Here is a 22598-nt window from a genome sequence, read left to right as displayed (position 1 = left end):
CATCTGCATCCCATCTGCATCCCATCTCACATTCCTGATAATGGTGGAGTCTAAAACGCTGGGTATTGCCAGTAAAAGGTGGGGATCATCATCTCCAGGTCGGTGGATGAAATGCTAAATTTGTTGCTTTTTTATAATCGCGCACACAAGTTGGTAGCTTCTTGTAATTCCAGAAATCCTTGGGGGTTTTTTTTTTTTTTTTTGCATTCTGATGATAATGCAGGAGTGTGTACGAGTTCAGATGTTAAATGTAAGATGATATTAAACAACACTTGTAAAAATCAACACAACATATGGGATTTGAACTGGATATCCCAGAATAATGAACGTTATGCTGTGATGCTAACTTCTCCACTGCGGTCCAAAACCATGAAAAAGTGGTTTGTAATGAGAGAAGAGATCAGCAGTTGAGTGAGAGTGCCTACAATCACACGAGAAGAGCACCATCTTTGAAAATTTTTGAAGAGTAGTTCATCGATTAAAATAAAAATTTAAAACATTTTGGTATTTAAAAAAAAAAAGTTACTAAAAGGATGACAGTTGCAAGGGCCAGCACCTCTCTCTCTCTCTCTCTCTCTGTACACTGCCCAAAAATGGAAGAACACATTAGATAATATCCATTTTCTTAGAATTTCAGCTTTTACATGAAATTGCATCTCCAGTATCTCTTCTGTCTCTCCATATAAGTTATGTCAGCTCTCAGAAGCATAGTTCCTTGAATATGTGGACTCAATAACACAGAAAACTCCACACGAGGTGGTTATTGAACAAGCAAAATTGGACATGCAGTAAGTACTGTGTTCTTCCATTTTTGGGCAGTAATGAGGCACCACAGGAGCAAGCTTTCAGCCAAATAAAAGACAACACAGAACTTTTGAAATCACGTGTGTGTGTGCCGATGCCAGCGCAAAATCTCATTCAAATCGTCTTTTAAACATAATTTTCAGCATTTAAATGAAAGAGTGGCAATTTCAAGATTGTTAACCATGATCTGTTCAAAGGGCGGAGGAGCTCCTTGTGAGCCAACGGCCATCCATATCTAGTGCCCAACTGTGTCTGCGGACGTCCTCCTGCAGTTGGGTTACTTCTTATTAGGAGGTTGGTGGCAGGATTTGCACTCCAGCCACCGTAAAACGCTTCATTCCGCAAAACGCAAAAACGCAAAAAAATCTGAAAACCCACTCCGTGGGAGTACCTCCTGTGCAGCTTCCCTTCGCAGGGCAGCTCACCGGATGATGGGATTGGGGCAAAGCCTTCTTCGGGACCCCCAATCTTTGATAGGAGGGAAACCACGGGGTAACATCCCTGGGTCAGATTGCGGGAGAGTGTGTCGGAGTGGTGCTGAGGTGTCGTCCACCAGACGGCGGTCTCCTTGGGTTAACCTGAGGCGGTCCCTTCGGGTGGGTGCCTGGAATGTCCTATCCCTAAGAGAGGATGATCACCTGTCTCTGTTATCATCTGAGCTCAAGCGTTTGGACATCGGGATTGCAGCTCTCTCTGAGGTTCGGAGACCGGATTGCGGCGAGATAATGGTGGGTGGTTACACCTACTATTGGTCTGGTCGCTCTGATGGTGACCATACCCAAGGAGTTGCTGTAGCTGTGTCCAATAAGCTGACCCCAATGATAATTGAGGTAACACCGGTCAACGAGCGTATTATGAGATTAAGGATTCGTCACTCCTTAGGTGTCATTTCCCTGGTCTCTATTTATGCTCCGACTGAGGCGAGTGATCTTACCGTGAAGGACACATTCTACGCCACACTCGAGTCTGTGGTTGATCAGTGCCCAGACGAGATACACTTCTAGTCTTGGGGGATTTCAATGCATCGACTGGAACTGATAGGGATGGTTATGAGGTGTGTGTTGGTCCCCATGGGTCAGGAACTATGAACCAGAATAGCACTAAGTTCCTTGACTTTGCAAGAAGTCATGGACTTAGGGTGGCTGGTTCATGGTTTCAGCGCCCGCAAGCTCATCGCTGGACTTGGTATTCCAACGCTGGCGGTGTGGCAAAGGAGATTGACCATGTCCTCATTGACGGTCGTTGGAGGATGATCCAGAACTGCAGGGTCTACCGGAGTGCTCAGTTCCTCAATACTGACCACAGGCTTGTTGTAGCAACTCTAAAGCTGCACCTTAAATCCTGGAGAATGGTACCATCCCAGCCTAGGCTGGATGTTGCCAAGCTCAGGGATGAGAGAGTAGCTGAGGAGTTTGCGAACAGGCTGAGTGGACACTTGGGGGTCTGGGTGCTTTGGGGGTCCTGAAGAGTTGTGGAACACCTTCAAGACCACCGTCCTTGATGTTGCCGGTGGATGCCTTGGAGTTCACCGCAGGGCAAAGAAGAATTTTGTCTCTCAAGGGACACTGGATACCATTGACCAGAGTCGCAGGGCCAGGCTGAATGGCAGAGCTGAGCTGTTCAGGGAGCTGAGGCGTAAAACTGTACGTGCACTGAGGGTGGACAAGGAGGCCTATGTGCGAGGAATCTGTGAGGGGTAGAGCATCACCTGTGGACAGGTGATTCTCGTCCCGCTTACAGGGGAATTCGCGCATTACGTTCATCCAAGCCCATCCCTCGGAGCACTGCAGTTCGAGCAGAGAGTGGTAGGCTCTCTGACAGAGGAGTCTGAAGTGAAGGCCCGCTGGGCCGGTTACTTCGAGCGGTTGTACCAGGCTGATCCCCCAGCTGTCGAGTTGGACGTCAAGGGTGTTACAATCCCTGTTGCTGACCCTCGAATCAACTGTGGTCCACCATCGCTTGTGGAAACACGGGCTGCGGTGAACCAGTTGAAACGGGGCAAAGCTCCAGGGATCTGTGGCATCCATGCCGAACTTCTCAAGGCTGGTGGAAATGCTGCACTCGCGTCGTTGCATGCAGTTTTGTGCTCTGCCTGGAACACAGGCATCATCCCAACTGACTGGAAGAGGGGCCTTGTTGTCCCTCTCTGGAAAGGGAAGGGTGATCGCCAAGACTGCAACAACTACCGAGGGGTGACGCTGCTCTCAGTGCCAGGCAAGGTCTTTGCTCGGATAATTCTTAATAGGGTTCGCCACCATCTGCTTGAGCACCAGCGTCCAGAGCAGTCAGGCTTTACACCAAAGAGGTCAACGATTGACCGTATCCTTGCACTTCGTGTCCTCACCGAACGCAGACGAGAGTTTCGGCAGGGGCTGCTTGCAGCCTATGTTGATCTCTGTAAAGCGTTCGATTCAGTGAATCGGGATGTCCTCTGGAGGATTCTTGGTCTTCGTGGGGTGCCACCGAAACTGATCGATCTGATGTCTGAACTCTACTCTGGTACTGAGAGTGCTGTGAAGTGTGGTGGTACCGCCTCTGACTTATTTCCAGTTGTTACTGGAGTTCGTCAGGGATGTGTACTTGCCTCACACTTTTCAGCACTTGTATGGACTGGATTTTTGGGAGGATGTCGGAGAGATCAAGTTGCGGTGCATCGTTTGGCAATGTCAAGATCTCGGACCTTGATTTTGCAGATGATGCAGTCATCTTTGCGGAGACTTTAGACATCCCTCTTGGGGGCCCTCGAGGTGCTCAATGAGGAGTCGGAGCCGTTGGGATTACGGATTTCTTGGGTCAAAACAAAGATCCAGGCTTTCGGTGACATCTTGGATGCTGCTGTCCTGTCTGTGTCTGTTTGTGGTGAGGATGTTGAGGTCGTGGATAGATTCACTTACCTTGGCAGTGATATTCATGTCTCCGCAGGTTGTGAGCCGGAGGTCAATAGACGTCTGGGTCGGGCCTGGGGAGTCATGGATTCACTGGATCATGGGGTGTGGCGCTGCCGGTACCTGTGCGGGAGGACGAAAGTCCGAGTCTTCAGGTCCTTGGTACTTCCAGTCTTGCTCTATGGGTGCGAGACTTGGACTTTGACCAAGGATCTGAGACGGAGACTTAATTCCTTTGGTACCAGGTCTCTTCGGAGAATCCTTGGCTATCGCTGGTCGGATTTTGTGTCCAACGAGCGGTTGCTGAGAGAGACTCGGATGAGATTTGTTACCTGCATAGTCCGTGAGCGTCAGCTGCGGCTGTATGGACATGTGGCTCGTTTTCCTGACGCTGATCCTGCTCACCAGATTCTCTCAGCGAGGGAGTCTCATGAGTGGAGGAGGCCAGTGGGCCGACCACGTGCCTCATGGTTGCAGCAGGTTGACCATCATCTCAAGGAGATGGGGATGGGCCTGGCATCTGCCTGGGGGATGGCCAGACGGAGGCCCCTGGAGTACCGGCGGAAAGTGGACGCAGCGACGCGCTGTTCTGGCACATGCTCCCATACCTGACCTGATCTGTTCCTGAATGCAAATCAGGCTCACAGAAATATCGGAAATATGAGAAATATCCATGAATGAGATTGAGAGGTGTTTATTTCCTATAATTTCCTGTTAATACAAGTGAGTGGCCGAAGTGGATATTATAGGAAGACAATATTTTAAAAATACAAAAAACACACACACTTCAACTTTTAGCAAAATATATGATAGAATCTAGTGTTTCTGTTGTTGCTCCAGAACCAAACAAGCAATATATTTATAATAGCCCTCTCAGCTCCCATACCTCCCACCTCCAACCCCCTTCCCAACATAATTGATAGTAACTATCATTATTTTAAACTTACCTTGTACATTCACAGGGCCAGGTCAGGTATGGGAGCATGTGCCAGAACAGCACATCGCTGCGTCCGCTTTCCGCCGGTACTCCAGGGGCCTCCGTCTGGCCTTCCCCCAGGCAGATGCCAGGCCCATCCCATCTCCTTGAGATGCTGGTCAACCTGCTGCAACCACGAGGCACGTGGTCGGCCCATTGGCCTCCTCCACTCACGAGGCTCCCTCGCTGAGAGAATCTGGTGGGCAGGATCAGCGTCAGGAAAACGAGCCACATGTCCATACAGCCGCAACTGATGCTCACGGACCATGCAGGTAACAAATCTCATCCGAGTCTCTCTCAGCAACCGCTCGTTGGACACAAAATCTGACCAGCGATAGCCAAGGATTCTCCGAAGAGACCTGGTACCAAAGAAATTAAGTCTCCCTCTCAGATCCTTGGTCAGAGTCCAAGTCTCGCATCCATAGAGCAAGACTGGAAGCACCAAGGACCTGAAGACTCGGACTTTCGTCCTCCCACACAGGTACCAGCAGCGCCACACCCCATGATCCAGTGAATCCATGACTCCCCAGGCCCGACTCAGACGTCTATTGACATCTGACTCACAGCCAGCAGAGACATGAATATCACTGCCAAGGTAAGTGAATCTCTCCATGACCTCAACATCCTCACCACAAACAGACACAGACAGGACAGCAGCATCCAAGATATCATTCAAAGCCTGGATCTTAGTTTTGACCCAAGAAACCCGTAATCCCAGCGGCTCCGACTCCTCATTCAACACTTTGAGGGCCCCCAAAAGGATATCTAAAGTCTCCGCAAAGATGACTGCATCATCTGCGAAATCAAGGTCCGAGATCTTGACATTCCCAAACGATGCACCGCAGCTTGATCTCTCCGACATCCTCCCTAGAATTTGGTCCATACAAGTGCTGAAAAGTGTGGGGGCCAGTACACACCCCTGACGAACTCCAGTAACAACTGGAAATAAGTCAGAGATGGTACCACCACACTTCACAGCACTCTCAGTACCAGAGTAGTTCAGACATCAGATCGATCAGTCTTGGAGGCACCCCACGAAGACCAAGAATCCTCCAGAGGACATCCCGATTCACTGAATCGAACACTTTACAGAGATCAACATAGGCTGCAAGCAGCCCCTGCCGAAACTCTTGTCTGCGTTCGGTGAGGACATGAAGAACAAGGATACGGTCAATCGTTGACCTCTTTGGTGTAAAGCCTGACTGCTCTGGACGCTGGTGCTGAAGCAGATGGTGGCGAACCCAATCAAGAATTATCCGATCAAAGACCTTTCCCGGCACTGAGAGCAGCATCGCCCCTCAGTAGTTGTTGCAGTCTTGGCGATCACCCTTCCCTTTCCAGAGAGGGACAACAAGGCTCCTCTTCCAATCAGTTGGGATGATGCCTGTGTTCCAGGCAGAGCACAAAACTGCATGCAACGACACGAGTGCAGCATTTCCACCAGCCTTGAGAAGTTCAGCATGGATGCCACAGATCCCTGGAGCCTTACCCTGTATCAACCGGTTCACCGCAGCCCGCGTTTCCACAAGCGAAGGTGGACCACAATTGATTGGAGGGTCAGCAACAGGGATTGTAACACCATTGACGTCCAACTCGACAGCTGGTGGATCCGCCTGGTACAACCGCTCAAAGTAACTGGCCCAGCGGGCCTTCACTTCAGACTCCTCTGCTAAGAGCCTACCACTCTCTGTTCTAACTGCAGTGCTCCGAGGGATGGGCTTGGATGAACGCAATGCACGAATTCCCCTGTAAGCGGGACGAGAATCACCTGTCCACAGGTGATGCTCTACCCCCTCACAGATTCCTCGCACATAGGCCTCCTTTTCCACCCTTAGTGCACGTGCAGTTTTACGCCTCAGCTCCCTGAACAGCTCAGCTCTGCCATTCAGCCTGGCCCTGCGACTCTGGTCAATGGTATCCAGTCTCCCTTGAGAGACAAAATTATTATTTGCCCTACTGTGAGTTCCAAGACATCCACCGGCAACATCAAGGACGGTGGTCTTGAAGGTAATCCATAACTCTTGAGGACCCCCCAAAGCACCCAGACACCCCAAATGTCCACTGAGCCTGTTCGCAAACTCCTCGGCTGCTCTCTCATCCTTGAGCTTGCCAACATCCATCCGAGGCTGGGATGGTACCATTCTCCTGGATTTAAGGTGCAACTTCAGAGTTGCTACAACAAGCCGGTGGTCAGTATTGAGGAACTGAGCACTCCGGTAGACCCTGCAGTTCTGGATCATCCTCCAGCGACCGTCAATGAGGACATGGTCAATCTCCTTTGCCACACCGCCAGCGTTGGAATACCAAGTCCAGCGATGAGCTTGTGGGCGCTGAAACCATGAACCGGCCACCCTAAGTCCATGACTTCTTGCAAAGTCAAGGAACTTAGTGCTATTCTGATTCATAGTTCCTGACCCATGGGGACCAACACACGTCTCATAACCATCCCTATCAGTTCCAATCGATGCATTGAAATCCCCCAAGACAAGAAGTGTATCTCGGCTGGGGCACTGATCAACCACAGACTCGAGCGTGGCGTAGAATGTGTCCTTCACGATGAGGTCACTCACCTCAGTCGGAGCATAGACGGAGACCAGGGAAATGACACCTAAGGAGTGACGAATCCTTCGTCTCATAATATGCTCGTTGACCGGTGTTACCTCAACTATCATTGGGGTCAGCTTATTGGACACAGCTACAGCAACTTCTTGAGTATGGTAACCATCAGAGCGACCAGACCAATAGTAGGTGTAACCACCCACCATTATCTCGCCACAATCCAGTCTCCGAACCTCAGAGAGTCCTGCAATACCCATGTCCAAACGCTTGAGCTCAGATGATAACAGAGACGGGTGATCATCCTCTCTTAGGGATAGGATATTCCAGGCACCCACTCGAAGGGACCGCCTCAGGTTAACCCAAGGAGACCGCCGTCTGGTGGACGACACCTCAGCACCACTCCGACACACTCTCCCGCAATCTGACCCAGGGAGGTTACCCCGTGGTTTCCCTCCTTTCATCAAAGATTGGGGGTCCCGAAGGCTTTCCCCCAATCCCGTCATCCGGTGAGCTGCCCTGCGAAGGGAAGCTGCACAGGAGGTACTCCCACGGAGTGGGTTTTCAGATTTTTTTGCATTTGTGTGTTTTGCAGAATGAAGGGTTTTACAGTGGCCGGAGTGCAAATCCTGCCACCAACCTCATAATAAAAAAGTAACCCAACTGCAGGAGGACGTCCGGAGACACAGTTGGGCACTAGATATGGATGGCCGTTGGCTCACAAGGAGCTCCTCCGCCCTTTGACAGGTTTTGTTTTTAATCCTGCTGGGTGTCCATATCCAAACACCCTCCTCACCAGAAAACCTGGAGGGGGAGACGGTTTAGTCACCGCCAACCCGACCATGGAACAGGTTAGTACAGGTTTACATGGTACCTGTAGCAGGTCACAGATCTGACCCGACTTGACCGTACATTCACCAACCTCAGTTATGTCCTCATCTGTGTTCAGAAGCACCCAAACCAGATACACAGTCAATTCACTGGGAGGAATTTGTTTGGGGTTTGTGTTGCCCATCCACTCGGGCCTCCCCCCCGACCCACCTGGAAAAAGTTTGCAGTACGAGAAGGTGTCCGTTCAGTGAGCTAAGAAAATTCTCAAAGTATTTTGTTGTGCAGAGGCACAGCCCTTTCCAAGTATTTTCAGCTGTTTTTAGAAGCTTTGGGAGCCATTTTCGGTAACAGTCCTTTTCTCCCACACATGATATACTTTATGATGCCCCGAACACTGCCGTTTCCTGGAGTTTATGTTTATGCGTGCCAAGCCTTCTGAGTCGCGTCATTTATAAAGTTGCTCTTTCATGGAATTTTTTTTTTAATCGGAAAGACCACTTTTTAGGCACAACAGCAGGAATGCCATCCCATTCTTTGGTTTTAGAAGTATTGACTTGATCTGCAATTGCAAAGAACCCATTTGTTCCCCACATTTATGATTCTCTCTCTCTCTATCGAGTGCAGCCTGTGGCTGCTGGTTGCATCATTGGTTGGGACGTGGCTATGTCGTTGATGCAGTGTCCCCCTTACCAGTACACTGGTGCTCATTTTGCCGACCTCGAAGGATGACAGGCTGAGTCAACCTCCTGGTGTATTTTAATTCAGTGGCCAACGGGGCTTGAACTCAGGACCCTAGGATCCCAAGCCGCCACCCTAACCATTAAGCCAACACCAGGCTTATTTATGATTTATATCCTGTAATAGCAGCTTCCACTAGGTGGTGCTATACGATGTACATTTACATAAAGAAAACTGGGGGCCCTCTCCCCCACCCCCACCGTGAACACCTGAGGCATTACCCTCGAAAAACTTCCCGTGCACCCCGCTAATACAACCACCAGTTTTCAACTCCTTCCATTTAGTGGTGCAGGAATGCATCAAAGTCAAATAAACAAGCCCACAAACTCACTTCTCAAATTACATATAGTATGATTACTTGCAGCTTTAGTTATAGTCATGACTTGTGTGGTGATGACAGCATCATTGTTTGCTGGATGACAGATGGTACTTGTTATCAAAAGTTAAAATGACAACCAATTGGCAAGAAGTTTAGCCTTATCCCTCATCCATTGAAAAGATATCTGCAACCTGGTTTGATTCATCATCATCATGTTTTTATCGAAGTGCCAGAAGTTCTGAAACAAAGCGAAATAGAGATTTTGCAAATGTATTCCTGGCAGCTTCAAGTACTTGTTTTCACTGGTTTCTGGAAGGTCAGTACATTAGCATGAACTCAGAAATTACAAGCTGATTGAACAACTTGATATGAAGGCCAGACTTTAAATGGCATCATGCCAACTGACTTGGAGTTGCTTCACATACACTCTTGGAAATAATTATGGAAACGCTGTATACCTTTGCTGACTTTGCCTCTGAGCAATCTTTATTTCTTTTTTTACTTAATTTTTGTTTTACTTTTTTAACCTCTTCTTTATTTTACGATGATCTTTTGATTCACCAACTTGAGCTCTTTAATCATGATTCTGAGTTCTTCATCAGTGCTTGAAAATCGAACTGTCTTTTACGAATTGTAGTTGGTTTATTCTTTCTCCATTGACATAATATTCTCTATTTTCCGAATTTATCTGCGAGAACACTTTTCCTAGCAACAATGCACAATTTGGGTGAGATTGTTTCCCTCTCACACCTCTTTGATCTTGCCACTATTTTAAAGCACTTCTGATGTGATTGTTTCACTTGTATACCTTATTTAATATGGTGAGGTTTCTGGAATTGACCTTTAGGTGATGTGAGGCTTGTATGATGACACTTGTCTCCACACTGCTGAGGGCTTTTTCAGAATCGATGAATGTGATCCACAAAGGAAAATTATATTCTTTTGATTTTAAGCAGAAGTTGATTTATTGTATGATTGTGATCCATTGTTGAGCATCCACTTCTAAAACTAGCCACTGTTTGGTTGTTGTTTAGTTGTCTTGAGTCTTTTATTCATGATTTGTGTGAATAAATTATGAGCACTGGAGAGAATTCTAATTGGATGCTAATTATTTAGGTCCATCTCATCTCCTTTGTTGTGGATCAGCAGCAGCTCAGAATTCTAACAAGTTGTGGGGATTTTTGTTAACATACTCGCCTCTAAGCTGTCTTGCCTGGGTACGAATCTCGGACCCAGTTATAAACTGCCACCTCTGTGTTTCACAGGCAGGGTGAGGCACCAACGTGTGTACTGTATTGTTTCACAGTACACAGCAGGTACTGTCTCTTGGATGGATGTTAAACGGGAATCCTTTCTGCCGGCATTAGTCGGTGGACGTTAAAGATTCCATGGTGTCCTTTGCAAAGAGTAGTCGATTATTCGCCGGCACCTTGAACAGATTCCAAATTCCTGTACTAATCAGCAGGGGGCACTACATTATCAGCACAGCCGTGCTCTCAGCAATGATGCAAACCAACAGCCGCAGGCTGCACACAAAATGAAATTATGTTTTGCTAACTTCTTGTGCAGTAGTTCACTGCCATATTTGATTTCATATCTACCACACTTTCATCTTCTTCATTGGCCTTACATATTTTCATGCTTCTCGAGGCTATCAGAAAAAAAATTAATCGGAATGCTTTCAAAACCTTTTCTTTTTAAACCAACGTGTATTGTATAATCTGCTTGGTGAACAACACAACCGTTATCGAAATGTCAGAATGAAAAGGTAACCATGTTTTCAACATCATCATATTCCTTCAACAAAGTTCATTTTCTCACAATTTAAGCATTGACAATATCAGTGGCATGTTGTATCACTCAAATAATGCTAAATGTATTGGGAGGTTATAGCTGTAAATGTTATGGTTCTTTTGTGATTTATGTACAAGCTCCTCCATGAGTCTAAATACACAAGAAATAACATGCTTATTTTGAAAATATCGCCATTGCATGTTGTTCTCACTAACAGATCATAAAACAAAACATCACAAATTAGAACTGAACTCAGTAGAGCGCATCCCTCCGCAAGGCTGACCAGTTTATGTTTTGGATCGCACTGATTGGCTGGATCTAGATCTGCACCCGAACCAAAATGTACTCCACTTGTTCTTGTCACCTTACCAACTCGTGCATCTAGTTTTGTCATAATCCGTCCATAACTTTTTGAGATATCGTGTTGTATATCATTTTAGCCCCATCTTGCAATGGTGAAGAATCACTTTTTAAAAATCTAGTGTCTGGATCTTCACCAAAATCTTATTAATTCATCCTTGTCAGACACCCAACCTGTCCACCAAATTTCATCTAAATCTGTTCAGAACTTTTTGAAATATCCTGCTCGCAGACGGGTGAAAACATAACCTCCACCCACCGTTGCTGACGGAGGTAATCGCTATTTTGTTAATCAGCTATCTCAAAAACGTTTTTGTACGAGTCATTTTCATACACAGCATCCAATAAACACATTAGCTCATTTTAAATATTCGAATGTTACAATTGTCACAATTTTTGAAGTGTTTCACGTTTTATTATAGTTTGAACATAGATGTGTGAATATATGTGCAACCTTAATTTCATCGATCAAACAAACATGTGAGGTCTTCCAAAAGCTAAACTCTATGACCATCACTAAATGAAATGTGGATTTCTGACGAGTCACTTGATGACTGGCGTATTTTTCCATGTTGTTCAGGATGAAAAAAGCACCACAGACACCGCTATTGCATGCAACCAAACTCTCAGCAGAACAGATCGAGGGTTGGGCAATGCCTGCCAGTTCAATGGCTGATGGTTACCTTTTGCCAGACTCTGACAGCCGAAAAACATCCTGGAACAAAAAGCCTTTCCCCAGGTATGACTGTAGCTCCTTGAAACCTTTTTATTTGACATTTATCAGTGTTTTGTTTACAGTGCTTCCATCTTTCGTCATTGGTTTTAAGAAATCACTTTTCAAACAAAAATGTACTACAATAATGCAATAATCAAATGTGATTAAAAAAGAAAAGAAAAAAGTCACAACACTTTCTCAAATCAACAGCAATGTCCTCACTCCTACATTTTTGAAGAGGTTTCTATAATAACAAGCCGGTAGGCGACGAGGGATCCGCTCGGATCGAAGCGCTGGATACGATGCTTTTCATTCTGACCGATCCACCAACGAAGATTCATTGCCAAGACGTATTGGTTCATATACAATTGTTCCTCTGCCTGGCAAGATTTTTCCTATTGCGTATTTTGCCAACTGGCACTCCTCACAGGACTACCATTTTGAAAAATAAAACCTAAATAAAAAATCGGCTCGAGTAAAATTTTCTAAATATCTCGAAGTGTTTAATTCCGAAGTCTCGTTTCTCCACATTCCAAACTGTAGGACAAGTATTGAAAATAGTGAACGTAGGTCGAGAAAAAGTATTTTTTTCGAATTTTGCATATTTCAGCCCCAACACCCTTGGTGATCGAATCTGGAAAAATGCTGCGGTTCAATTTTGTAGTAGTTATTAAACTCTATCCATACACCGAATTTGAACGCTCCGCCGTCGACGGTTTCCGAGGTCAAGGTCACTTAACATATTCCCTGGTTCACCACCTTTCCGCATTCGGAGGGCTGCCATTCTGAATAATAATTTGTTAGAGATGAGAGATAGAGGAACGTTATGCTGTCACGATAACTAGATGGGGATGCAAGGAATAGGCAGGAATTGGTCCAGTTGCTCTACCTATCATAGAAGCCGCGCTACGTCAGTTACCATTTGGGTTCTTAAAACGCGGTTTTTCGGCCACTGCATAGCAACGGGTGGTTGCTTAGCAACGAAACTCAAACGCGCACACTCCCAGCGCAAATGGCAACCTTCGCCAAGTTTCATCGAAATCGGTTTGCTGATTTGTGCTGTGGAGCCTTGCGTTGCAGACACACACATACACACACATACACACACACACACACACACACACACACACACACACACACACACACACACACACACACACACACACACACACACACACACACACACACACACACACACACGGAAAACCCAACAATAACGGATATCTAGCGAATCCCAAAAATAATTTAAAAAAATTTATATATAGAAAGAGCCGTGTTTCTCCATCTGTAACGCTTTAGTCTAAAGAGTGTCTGCTGTCGTAGAATAATACAAATGATACCGTTGGAAGGGTAATAATCCATTTTACTTGGTTGGAAAGCTACTAACCTATTGACTTTGAAGAAAAATTTGTTCCTTGTATAACATTTACTTTGCCTGTTTCACAAGCCCTTGTTTCCGAGATTGAAGAAGAAATGGGACCTCAAGCTCTAATGTGGCAATTCCAACGGTAACATTTATGATTCTATGAAAGCAGCAAACCTTTCCAAGGACACGGGAAGAGCACACAAAAGTAAATATAGTAATACTTCTTGGAGCTATATAAAAAGAGATAAAAGTACAGTATACGGAAGCGGCACATAAACAACAACCACAGCTACGCTGACTTCAATTACGTGGTATAAAATATACTTTTTCGTGTGTTCTAGTTCATTCAACATCCTCATTGACACTTGCAAATAGACATGCAATATGTTTGTGAAGTACAATATGTTATATTTTGATTAAACCTGTCAGCGATGTGACAAGAGGCATTCCTTGTAAGAATAATAACTCAAGAGAAATTATACAAGGGCCATTGTTCAAGATTTTTTATTTTTATTTATATTTTTTTACTTTTCTTTTATTTGTTTTATTTTATTTCATTTTATTTTTTTGTGAAATCTTTTTCAATTCCATGATGCAAGTTCTGTAGATATTTTATAGAATTTTATTTCAGATATCTACACAAAGCAAAGTTGTATAATCTTTTACTTCGTAAAGTTTCTTTAAAAAATTCTATACTTTCAAAAAAAAAAATTCTTTCCAAGAAGCATATTGTATAAAATGAATGCAAATGCTTTTTATAAACATAATATAAATTATTTGAAACAGAATGTAACGTTTTGCTTTTACAGTTCTGAACATCTGCTGCAAAGGGCTGTCTGTCTGGCTGATAGTATAGTTGGCGATTTCAAATGAAAAAAAAAAACCTGTTATACTTCAGTATATCGAAATCAGTATATCAAACAAAAGGTCAAGAAAACTCACTGTTGTGTCTAATATTCTTGGCAATATCCTTTTCATATTCTCTTTTGGCCTGCCGAGTTATTTTCTTAACTTGCCTCTGTTTATTCTTATGCAGTGTTGAAAACTCCTTCCTCCTCCTCAAACATTTTGAACAGACCCTCCTAACATTGTTGCCCCCTTCTCCCTCACTCCTGCAATCATGACCACCAATGTTCCCAGCCCGCAACCTTACAAAACGTCATCCAACATTTCATCAATATTCCCCACCCCTGCCCCTCAAAAACAACGTAAAACTTTATTTTCGTATCCTTGTGACAAAATTCCATGTATTCAATACCCTCATCCCCAACAAAAACGATGTCTCTAGCCACCCTCTCTCCCATCCCCACTTGATGCCCACTGTCATTCACACATGCGTCACTGCCCCCATCATCCGCACTTTAATCCTCGTGCACACTCTCAGCACAACAAATCACTTCCTGCATCCGCAGCACTCCAAAATTGATTACACCAACCGCAACCCCAACGCGATGACCCCTGTTTGAGACCTCAACCGCAGTACCCTTACTCAGACAGCCCGCCACCCCACCTTCACCCACACTCTCACCCACATCCACTACACCGAGATTGGTAATCCTCAACCATCACAAACAGTCTGTCACCTGCCTCCTCCGCACTTCCAACACCAGCAGCACACTCCGCACCCCTCGTGGAACCCACACCACCCACCAACACATGCACCTGTCGAACACCCACCCAAGCCCAACAAACATGACCAACACTCTTCAACTGATCCCCCACCCTCTGACAAATCCTGCAAACATGTTAGCCATTTTCTCAGTTTACCCACCAATGCTCTTAAACGAGCCATCTCCAAGCATTTACAGCAGCAAAGACCCCGACTGTCACCACCAACCAGAACATAACCCACATAAACACCCAATGCACTGTTTATAACCGCTCATGCATTTGTCCCTCTCCTTGCACTTATCCAGTGACACCTGCTTCGTCTCATCCTCTTATTATTGAAGTTTATACACCTAATGGGTTGATCACTATCACGCTCAGTATACCTGACACTTCAGTGATCCATATCTCCAATGGCATTGTCAGTTAGTGAGATTGTTCTCACTAATTGATATTTTTGTACAGTCGACAAATTTAAACATAGAAACTAATATCTGATCAAGCACGCACTTTGCTAAAAACATTTCCACGAGGGGAAAATGAATTTGAAGGAGTTTTCAATGAAGCATTCACCATTCAAGATATCCTCTTGTCCTTCACAGACACAAGACCAGGAATATTATATAATTTTAAAAAATTCATCATCCTATCCAGAAACTATTTATTTGAGCTTGCATTATTGTTTTCTCTTGTTAATTCTCAACACGAATCTTTTCTTTATTTTGATGCAGGTCTTTGAGGATAGACAATTGTGTTCCACACAAAGCTGAAACAGGGTTTCCCTTAACCAACAAACACTGGGAGTCTCCTGCGCATTTACAGCAGCATTCCATTAATCCCCTGGCACCACGACTTTATGCAGCCAAGTCATTGGACAGCTTGGGATACCTAGCAAAACCTCAGCAAGGTGATTCTGCCTGAAACTCTCTCTCAGCCACTTTTTGAGATCGACTATCATTCACATCACCAACTTATGTACTTCAACTCACAGCATGTAAGCATCTCTCAAATGTCAACATTTGTCTTTGTCAACAGAAAACCTATCATCACCTTCTTCCGCAAGAGGATTAAATATGGCAAATGCAGAACCTGGGGGCATTTCTTGTGAAACAAAAGCCTCTTCCATTCCACCTCCTCATCCTCCTGCACGCCGAGATAGTTTAGGAGCAGCAAGACACCATGAGATGCAGCCTTCTCTTGGAATGTCAACAGGTCGCGGTGCAGTTTTGGCTGTGTGGTCTGTGGGGCCCGTGCACAAGGTGACATCGGGCCCAGTACGGCCTAATGAACCACAATTTGCTGAAGCCCAAGCAGGATTGAAAATGGATGCAGTAGCACTTCAGGCTAAAGAAGTTCAAAATATAGTTCCTCAGCCAACCATGACCATAAAGAGCAGCCCAGCTGGTAATGTAGAACTTAAACCAGTTGGACACAAAGATGCATTTTCACATTCTGCCAGCCTTTCTGTATACAGTCCAACCAAAGATGGAAGTGCGGATAAAGACCTTTACAATTCTCGGACCTCTGAGACATGCAGTCCAGCTCTGTGGTCTACTGTCGTTTGTCGAAGTGCTGCTCAAAGTACAGAATCAATTGGATTCTACAGAGGGCATGGACACCTACAAGGTGATGCTTGTTTGGACACCAACCAGGCTTCCAAGGAAAATGCTCCTCAAAATTATGTGCAGAGTCATGATGTTCCATTGCTTGATCTAAATCTACCAAATTCAGAAATACCAGTTGGACAACTTTCTAATGCAGTGTTTTTAACTGAGGAAGAAACATCTGACACACAAGGCAAACTAATTTGTAATGCTGCTAATGTTTGTTTTGGTAATGCTGAACCACACACACGTGCATTACACATCCCATCGGGTCATTCGGCAAACCTGGCATCCAAGGAAAGTTATGTTAATCATATGCAGGAGACACCTGTCAAAATGTCCCACCAAAGGCAGAATGAGGACATTCCTTACGAGGATGCAGGCAGGTCCTTGAGCCTGCAAACGTGTCTCCCTGAGACGGTTAGTGCAAAGCTTTTAGAGATTTACACAAAGGCACAAAGAAGAAGAAGTAGTTCAGATGTCTCATTTTCAGAGCAGAACAACAGTCATCTTGACGAAGGGAGCAAGTGGATTGTTCCTTCATCAACCTGCATGAGCAATAAGCAACAGCTAGGTGAACAGAGATCATTTTCAACAGATAATGTAATTTCAGCTGCGGAGACACCAATTCTTCACCATTTAACCCGAGGACAAACTGGAAGGGTGTACATGCAAAATGATTTGACTGTACATGTATCCCATCACCCAACAGGCCGAAGTCATAGTGCTGATATTCTGCTGGAGGAAGATGGAGAGCATGAAGATGAAGTGGAGAGCACAGACAGGCAGGATACCCAGAAGTACAGAGAGAGTTTGAAGCAGGCCCAAGGCAGAGTTCTGCGGGAAACCTCATTCAGACGCAATGATCTCAAGATTGGGCTGGTCAGAAAGGGTCAAACCTTTAACACAGATTCAAACCAGCAGGAAAGACAAAAGTTGTGGTGGAATAGACAGGGGTCTACATCAAAGCAACATGAACCCAAAGAAAGGAAATCTGTCCATCCAGACACCAGGGTGCCATCAAATATGGAAAGCACAATCCAAGGATATAATTCCCACTTTAGGTCCCCACGAGGTCAGACGCTACAACGTCTGCATGCTGCTGCAAGACAGTGCTCATATTCTGAACCTGCAAAAATGCATGAAGTCGGCAGAATGGGCACGGGTATAATGAGGCCAATTCCTGCACAGAGCCGCCCTCAGCTGAAAGTCGTCCAACAAAGTGCCTTGCAGAGATTTCTCCAGAGGAAGACCGGCCGATTTCATAGTGAGGAAGTCGATGAAAATTTATCTCCTGCAAGTAATCATGGGCAGCAGCTAATAAACAGACAATGGGAGATGGAAGGTGAGCAGAGAGGGAATACACGAGCATGTATGATTTCATGCAATATGAGCTCTCCAGAGGGAGCTCACTCTTTCGTTTCCTTTCCAGAGAAATCTCATCGTGCATACGTGTCTGAAATAAATCTTAGCTCCTTACCCCTTGATTCCTTGGTTGGGAAGAGGCAGCAATGGCTTGTGGCAGAAAGTGGACAAGGACTGAAGGCAAAGAACAATATGTCAGACGCACAAACTGGAAGTGCCTTGCAATCAGCAAACAACAGAAATAGATGTGGCCTGTCAAGGGAGTCTGAAAAAGCATCTTCTCTTGAAGACCTACTGGAAAGGTCTTCACCTACATGTGAATATCTACATACACGCTCCTCCTCTTCTCCTTCTCCTCACTGCACTATTGTGGTAAGGCTTAATTTTTTTTATTTATTCTTGTGATTATCAGACTGCATAGCCAAGCTACGTGTGTGTGTGTGTGTGTGTGTGTGTGTGTGTGTGTGTGTGTGTGTGTGTGTGTGTGTGTGTGTGTGTGTGTGTGTGTGTGTGTGTGTGTGTGTGTGTGTGTGTGTGTGTGTGTGTGTGTGTGAGTGATGTAAATCGGTGAAATCAAGAAAAAATATCAACTCTATTTGTAATTCAGCCTCCCCCTTTTGGATGGCCCATGGGATAAGGGTTTGTTTCTATGAAAATGGATAATTTTTGCTGTTTTGGTCATAATTTTCTTTTATTGGGTATCCTTTTGTCCTTGTCTTTATCTGCTTGTACTGAGTGTATTGACTAACATTCCTCATTTCAGCAGTTTACGTATCTTAGCTTTCAGCTTATCCTTCCCCTGCTCCTACTCCTGCCGCACCTCCTCATCCTCCCCTTTCCTCCTCTTTTGCTGTCTTAACTTCCTCTGTTAATACCTATTAATATCCATTTACTTTCTGTCACAATAAAGAAACAAGTCTTCATTATCATCAGATATCTGTTATTTCCTATCACGCCTAATGATGTAAGGTGTACATGGTAATAACTGGGTCTACTGAGTAGAGACGTGGATCGGGCAGCAGAAATGTATAATAAATTCAGGTTATTATGTATGCGGGGGATGAATGTTGGTGCACAAAATCAAAATTTCACCTCGTGGAAGACATGTTTTCAGATAACCTCTGAAGGTGAAGAGGGAGGTATTTTTAAGAGGAAAGTGGCTCAGTGTTGTAACAGTAGAGTGGAAGGGATCATGCCTAATGGTGGGAATTAGCAATGTTGGATCAGGAGCAGTGAGAACGAGGTAATAGAAGAGTGAAGTGGGCAAGAGGGGGAGTTAGAGGAGATGAGGGTAGAGGGAACAGTAGAGTCAAACATTTTCAGTGAGGATGAGTATTTTATGGAGTTTACAGGAGCATACATGGGCAGCTTTAAGACTGAGGCAAGGAGAGGTACAGAAGGATTAATGTGGGCCATGTAGAAAGCAGGGGCATTTGACTAGACCATGGGGTTAAGGTGGCATAATATCAGCCTGGTTTGTTGGCTGTTTCCTTCCAGCCTGCCAAGACTCATTGTAATTATTGTCATACTTAAATGACCATATATTTGATATGCACATATGGTGGTATTATCCACCCTCCAAATAAATGAGACACGCATAGATAGTAATTCTGAAAACCCTCGAAGATGAACTCAGCAACATTTAAATGGGATATAATTGGGCTGAGCAAAGCAAGAAAGATTGAAATAAGGAAATTGATTGTGGTTTAAAAAGGTTGCATTTTCAACACAAGGGGAAAGAATAGGAACCCCCCCAAAAAAGTGAAAGTGGAGTTAGATTTCTGAGGAGTTGGTCAGAAATGAGTGGAGTTGGATTCCTGAGTTGGTCAGAAATGTAAATTAATAGAGTTCGTCGAATCAAACTGCACAACAGATTCTTAAATTGACCAAAAACTACCATCAAAAAATCATTCAAGTCTATGCCCCAATGACGAGTCATGATGGTATAAAAAAGTGGAAGAAAATGTTGAGCAAATGGATTAATTTCTAAATACAGTCCGAGTATTAACCCAAGGTATGCCTAGTGTTGGCTTAATGGTTAGGGTGGTGGGCTTGGTATCCTGGGATCCTGAGTTCTAATCCCACTTGTCTGTTGAATTAATACCAGGTGGGGGTACCAGGCAATTAATACCAGGCCTGTCATCCTTCCGAGGTCGGCAAAATGAGTGTCAGCATGCTGGTATCCTATGGCGGAGTGGCGACCTGTCCAGGATTGTACCCAATAGCCAAGGAGACTGCACAGAGTGTGGTCCAATTGGATGGGTGGATTAACCAAATGAAATATAATCATCAGGGGTGATTTCAATGCATAAGTGGGGGATAAAAACAAGAAGCTATTGGGAATTTAATAAATGGCAAAATAAATGAAAGAGGAAGCAGATTCGTGGAACTTGCAATGAAAAATAACTTCTTCATCAAAAAGAAGAAATCAAGAAAATGGAAATTGATTAGTCCATATCGAGCAACTAAAGATGAGATGGATTTCATTTTTGGTCATTCACAAGAATCTTGCAATAAATTTGATCATCCAAAACAAGGTTTCAATCCAGGCATTGAACATGATGAGGTGCAAACTGGTAATCAATCTAAATTGAACAAGATGGAATGGTGACCATGGAAGTGCACCAAAGTCGTGGCAGGATGAAGAACGAAAGGGGTGTCAAACAGGCAGACATGATCTCACCAAAATGCGAGTGCTGCTTAAATGCAGAATTTAGTGTCCATGCCAAGTTAGCCTGAGTATATGGTGGACCTTCTCTATTAACCACTGCAGTCCTTGTAACCATGTTTGTATGCAGTAGTACTTAGCAAAGCATTCCAGAAATTTGATCCAGCTATGACGTTTAGGAGAAATAAATTGATGTTCACCCACTACGCAAAAAAGGAAAAGGTTCAAATTGATCATTGCAAAATTGAAGAAACCAGCAATAACATATTACTTTGGACAACAATGGGTACAAATCACTTTCAATAAGTGAAGAGACCGACTCGAGCAGGATGGGCACCATTTAGAAAAAAAATATCATGTTATAGGATGCAATTTGAAAAGAGAAGTTTATAATCTGTGTATTCTCTTAGCACTGATGTGTATAGCAGTAAAACATTGTCTTTAACAGGAAGGATGGAGGGAAAATTGATCACCATGCAAATATTCGAAGAAAGATTCTGTCTTGGCATCACCAAAAGGGACAAGAAGAGAAACAAATGTATCAGACGGTACACAAAATCCTTGACATTCTTGTCACATTCCAAAAATTGAAGTGCATTTGGGCTGTGCATGTAACAAGCATAACCAGAGAAGGTCATGGAAGAAGCAGAAAAGGATAGACCAAAAATCAGATAGAGAGGCAAAATTGAAACATTTACTGGAGTAAAATGGCCTCAAATTGCATTTAATATAACAAAATTGACCACGTCAAGGGAGGTCTTCAGTGGTATAAATAGGCTGGTCAAGTCAAGTCGAGTCGTGTCACATCAAGTCAAGGGGTAAGCCTGGTGTTGGCTTAACAGTTCGGGTGGCTGGCCTAAGATCTTAGGGTCTTGAGTTCAACCCCCTGTCACACCGTTGAATTGACATCAGGTGGGTTGACTCAGCCTGCCATCCTTCTGAGGTTGGCAAAAGGACCACCAGCATGCTGGTAACTGGGCATTGCACCGTGGCACAGCCGTGCCCCCAGAAAATATATGATGCAGCCAAGCAGCCACAGGCTGCATACGAATAAATGAAAAATTCAAGGGGTGATAAGATTCAGGAAATGTTGTTGTGGGAATGGCTTCTAGTGGCTGACATTGCACAGGAGAATTTAGTTATTTCCCATCGTAAATGCAACAGTAAGTTTGAGGTAATTTAATTGTGCTATTGGATATGCATCACTTTATGTACGAGAAGGTTGTCCACCTTCCCGCATGTATGTGTCTAAAACCACCATACCTTGAAATGTTTTTTTTTGTTTTGTTTTTTTCAACGTTCTTTCCTTTGTAATCTGTCTTTGATGTTATTTTTAGCATTCTGTTCGGCCAATGGCCACACCAACCACATGAAACCCTGAAGGTGAGGTGGAGACAGGAGTTTCCCCACCCACTGACTAGGCCACAGGCCAATAGCAGCTAAGTGGAGAAGGGCAAAGTGTGTCATGGTGGCAGGTGGGGGCAAATATTATAGAAGCACACGTAGAGAGGGGGACAGTGCAGATGCCCGGAACCAATCCCTGGAGAAGCCGCTTGGAGTCTGCATGAGCTGTCCCACTGTGCCACGCCTGACCCAGCCAGCTATGCCTACCCCCCCCCCCCCCCCCACTCCTCTCATACTGTGCTGAAGCACAGAGATCGCTTTCCTGAAGCAAGGACGTGACTTTGTTTGCTGCTCACCGAAGTCAAGCTGTGTTCCACCTGGCACAGCTGGGGTATTTTCTTGTCTTGTCTTGTCTGATTCTGATCTATCTCACATGGTACAACTGGGCCCGTTCAGGCATAGATACTTAAGGAATCTCTCGTTTGTCGTTGGTTTTACTGGTGTGTGTATTCGGTTGTGGGTTATGGTGTTTATTTCCATTTATTGGTATTGCTCCTTTGTATTTCCACCCCCTTTGTAACCAAGATCTTCATAACAAGACGCTGAAGTGTGATCACTCAAATACTTCATGTACAACTAACCCAACACTGTGCTCAACCTCCAAA

The 22598-nt window shown here is 44.7% G+C and overlaps 1 protein-coding gene across 3 annotated transcripts in view; it reads left to right on the top strand.

Annotated features, from left to right (window-relative positions):
• Positions 1-22598, top strand: part of LOC147034769 (uncharacterized) — a 101965-nt gene that overhangs the window by 45678 nt on the left and 33689 nt on the right. For all 3 annotated transcript variants that reach the window (XR_015060139.1, XM_085888587.1, XM_085888580.1), the window contains exons 2-4: positions 11844-12002; positions 15684-15859; positions 15988-18293. Coding sequence is in view for 2 of the 3 variants with exons in the window: in XM_085888587.1 (XP_085744713.1) it covers positions 11845-12002; positions 15684-15859; positions 15988-18293 (2640 nt within the window). In the remaining variant the exon portion in view is untranslated. The remainder of the gene's footprint in view (positions 1-11843; positions 12003-15683; positions 15860-15987; positions 18294-22598) is intronic.

This window comes from Eptatretus burgeri, chromosome 1, assembly GCF_056783735.1.
Source record: "Eptatretus burgeri isolate ZD-2024b chromosome 1, Ebu_testis_v1, whole genome shotgun sequence".
Lineage (NCBI taxonomy): Eukaryota > Metazoa > Chordata > Myxini > Myxiniformes > Myxinidae > Eptatretus > Eptatretus burgeri.
This window is presented reverse-complemented; position numbering and strand designations above follow the sequence as displayed.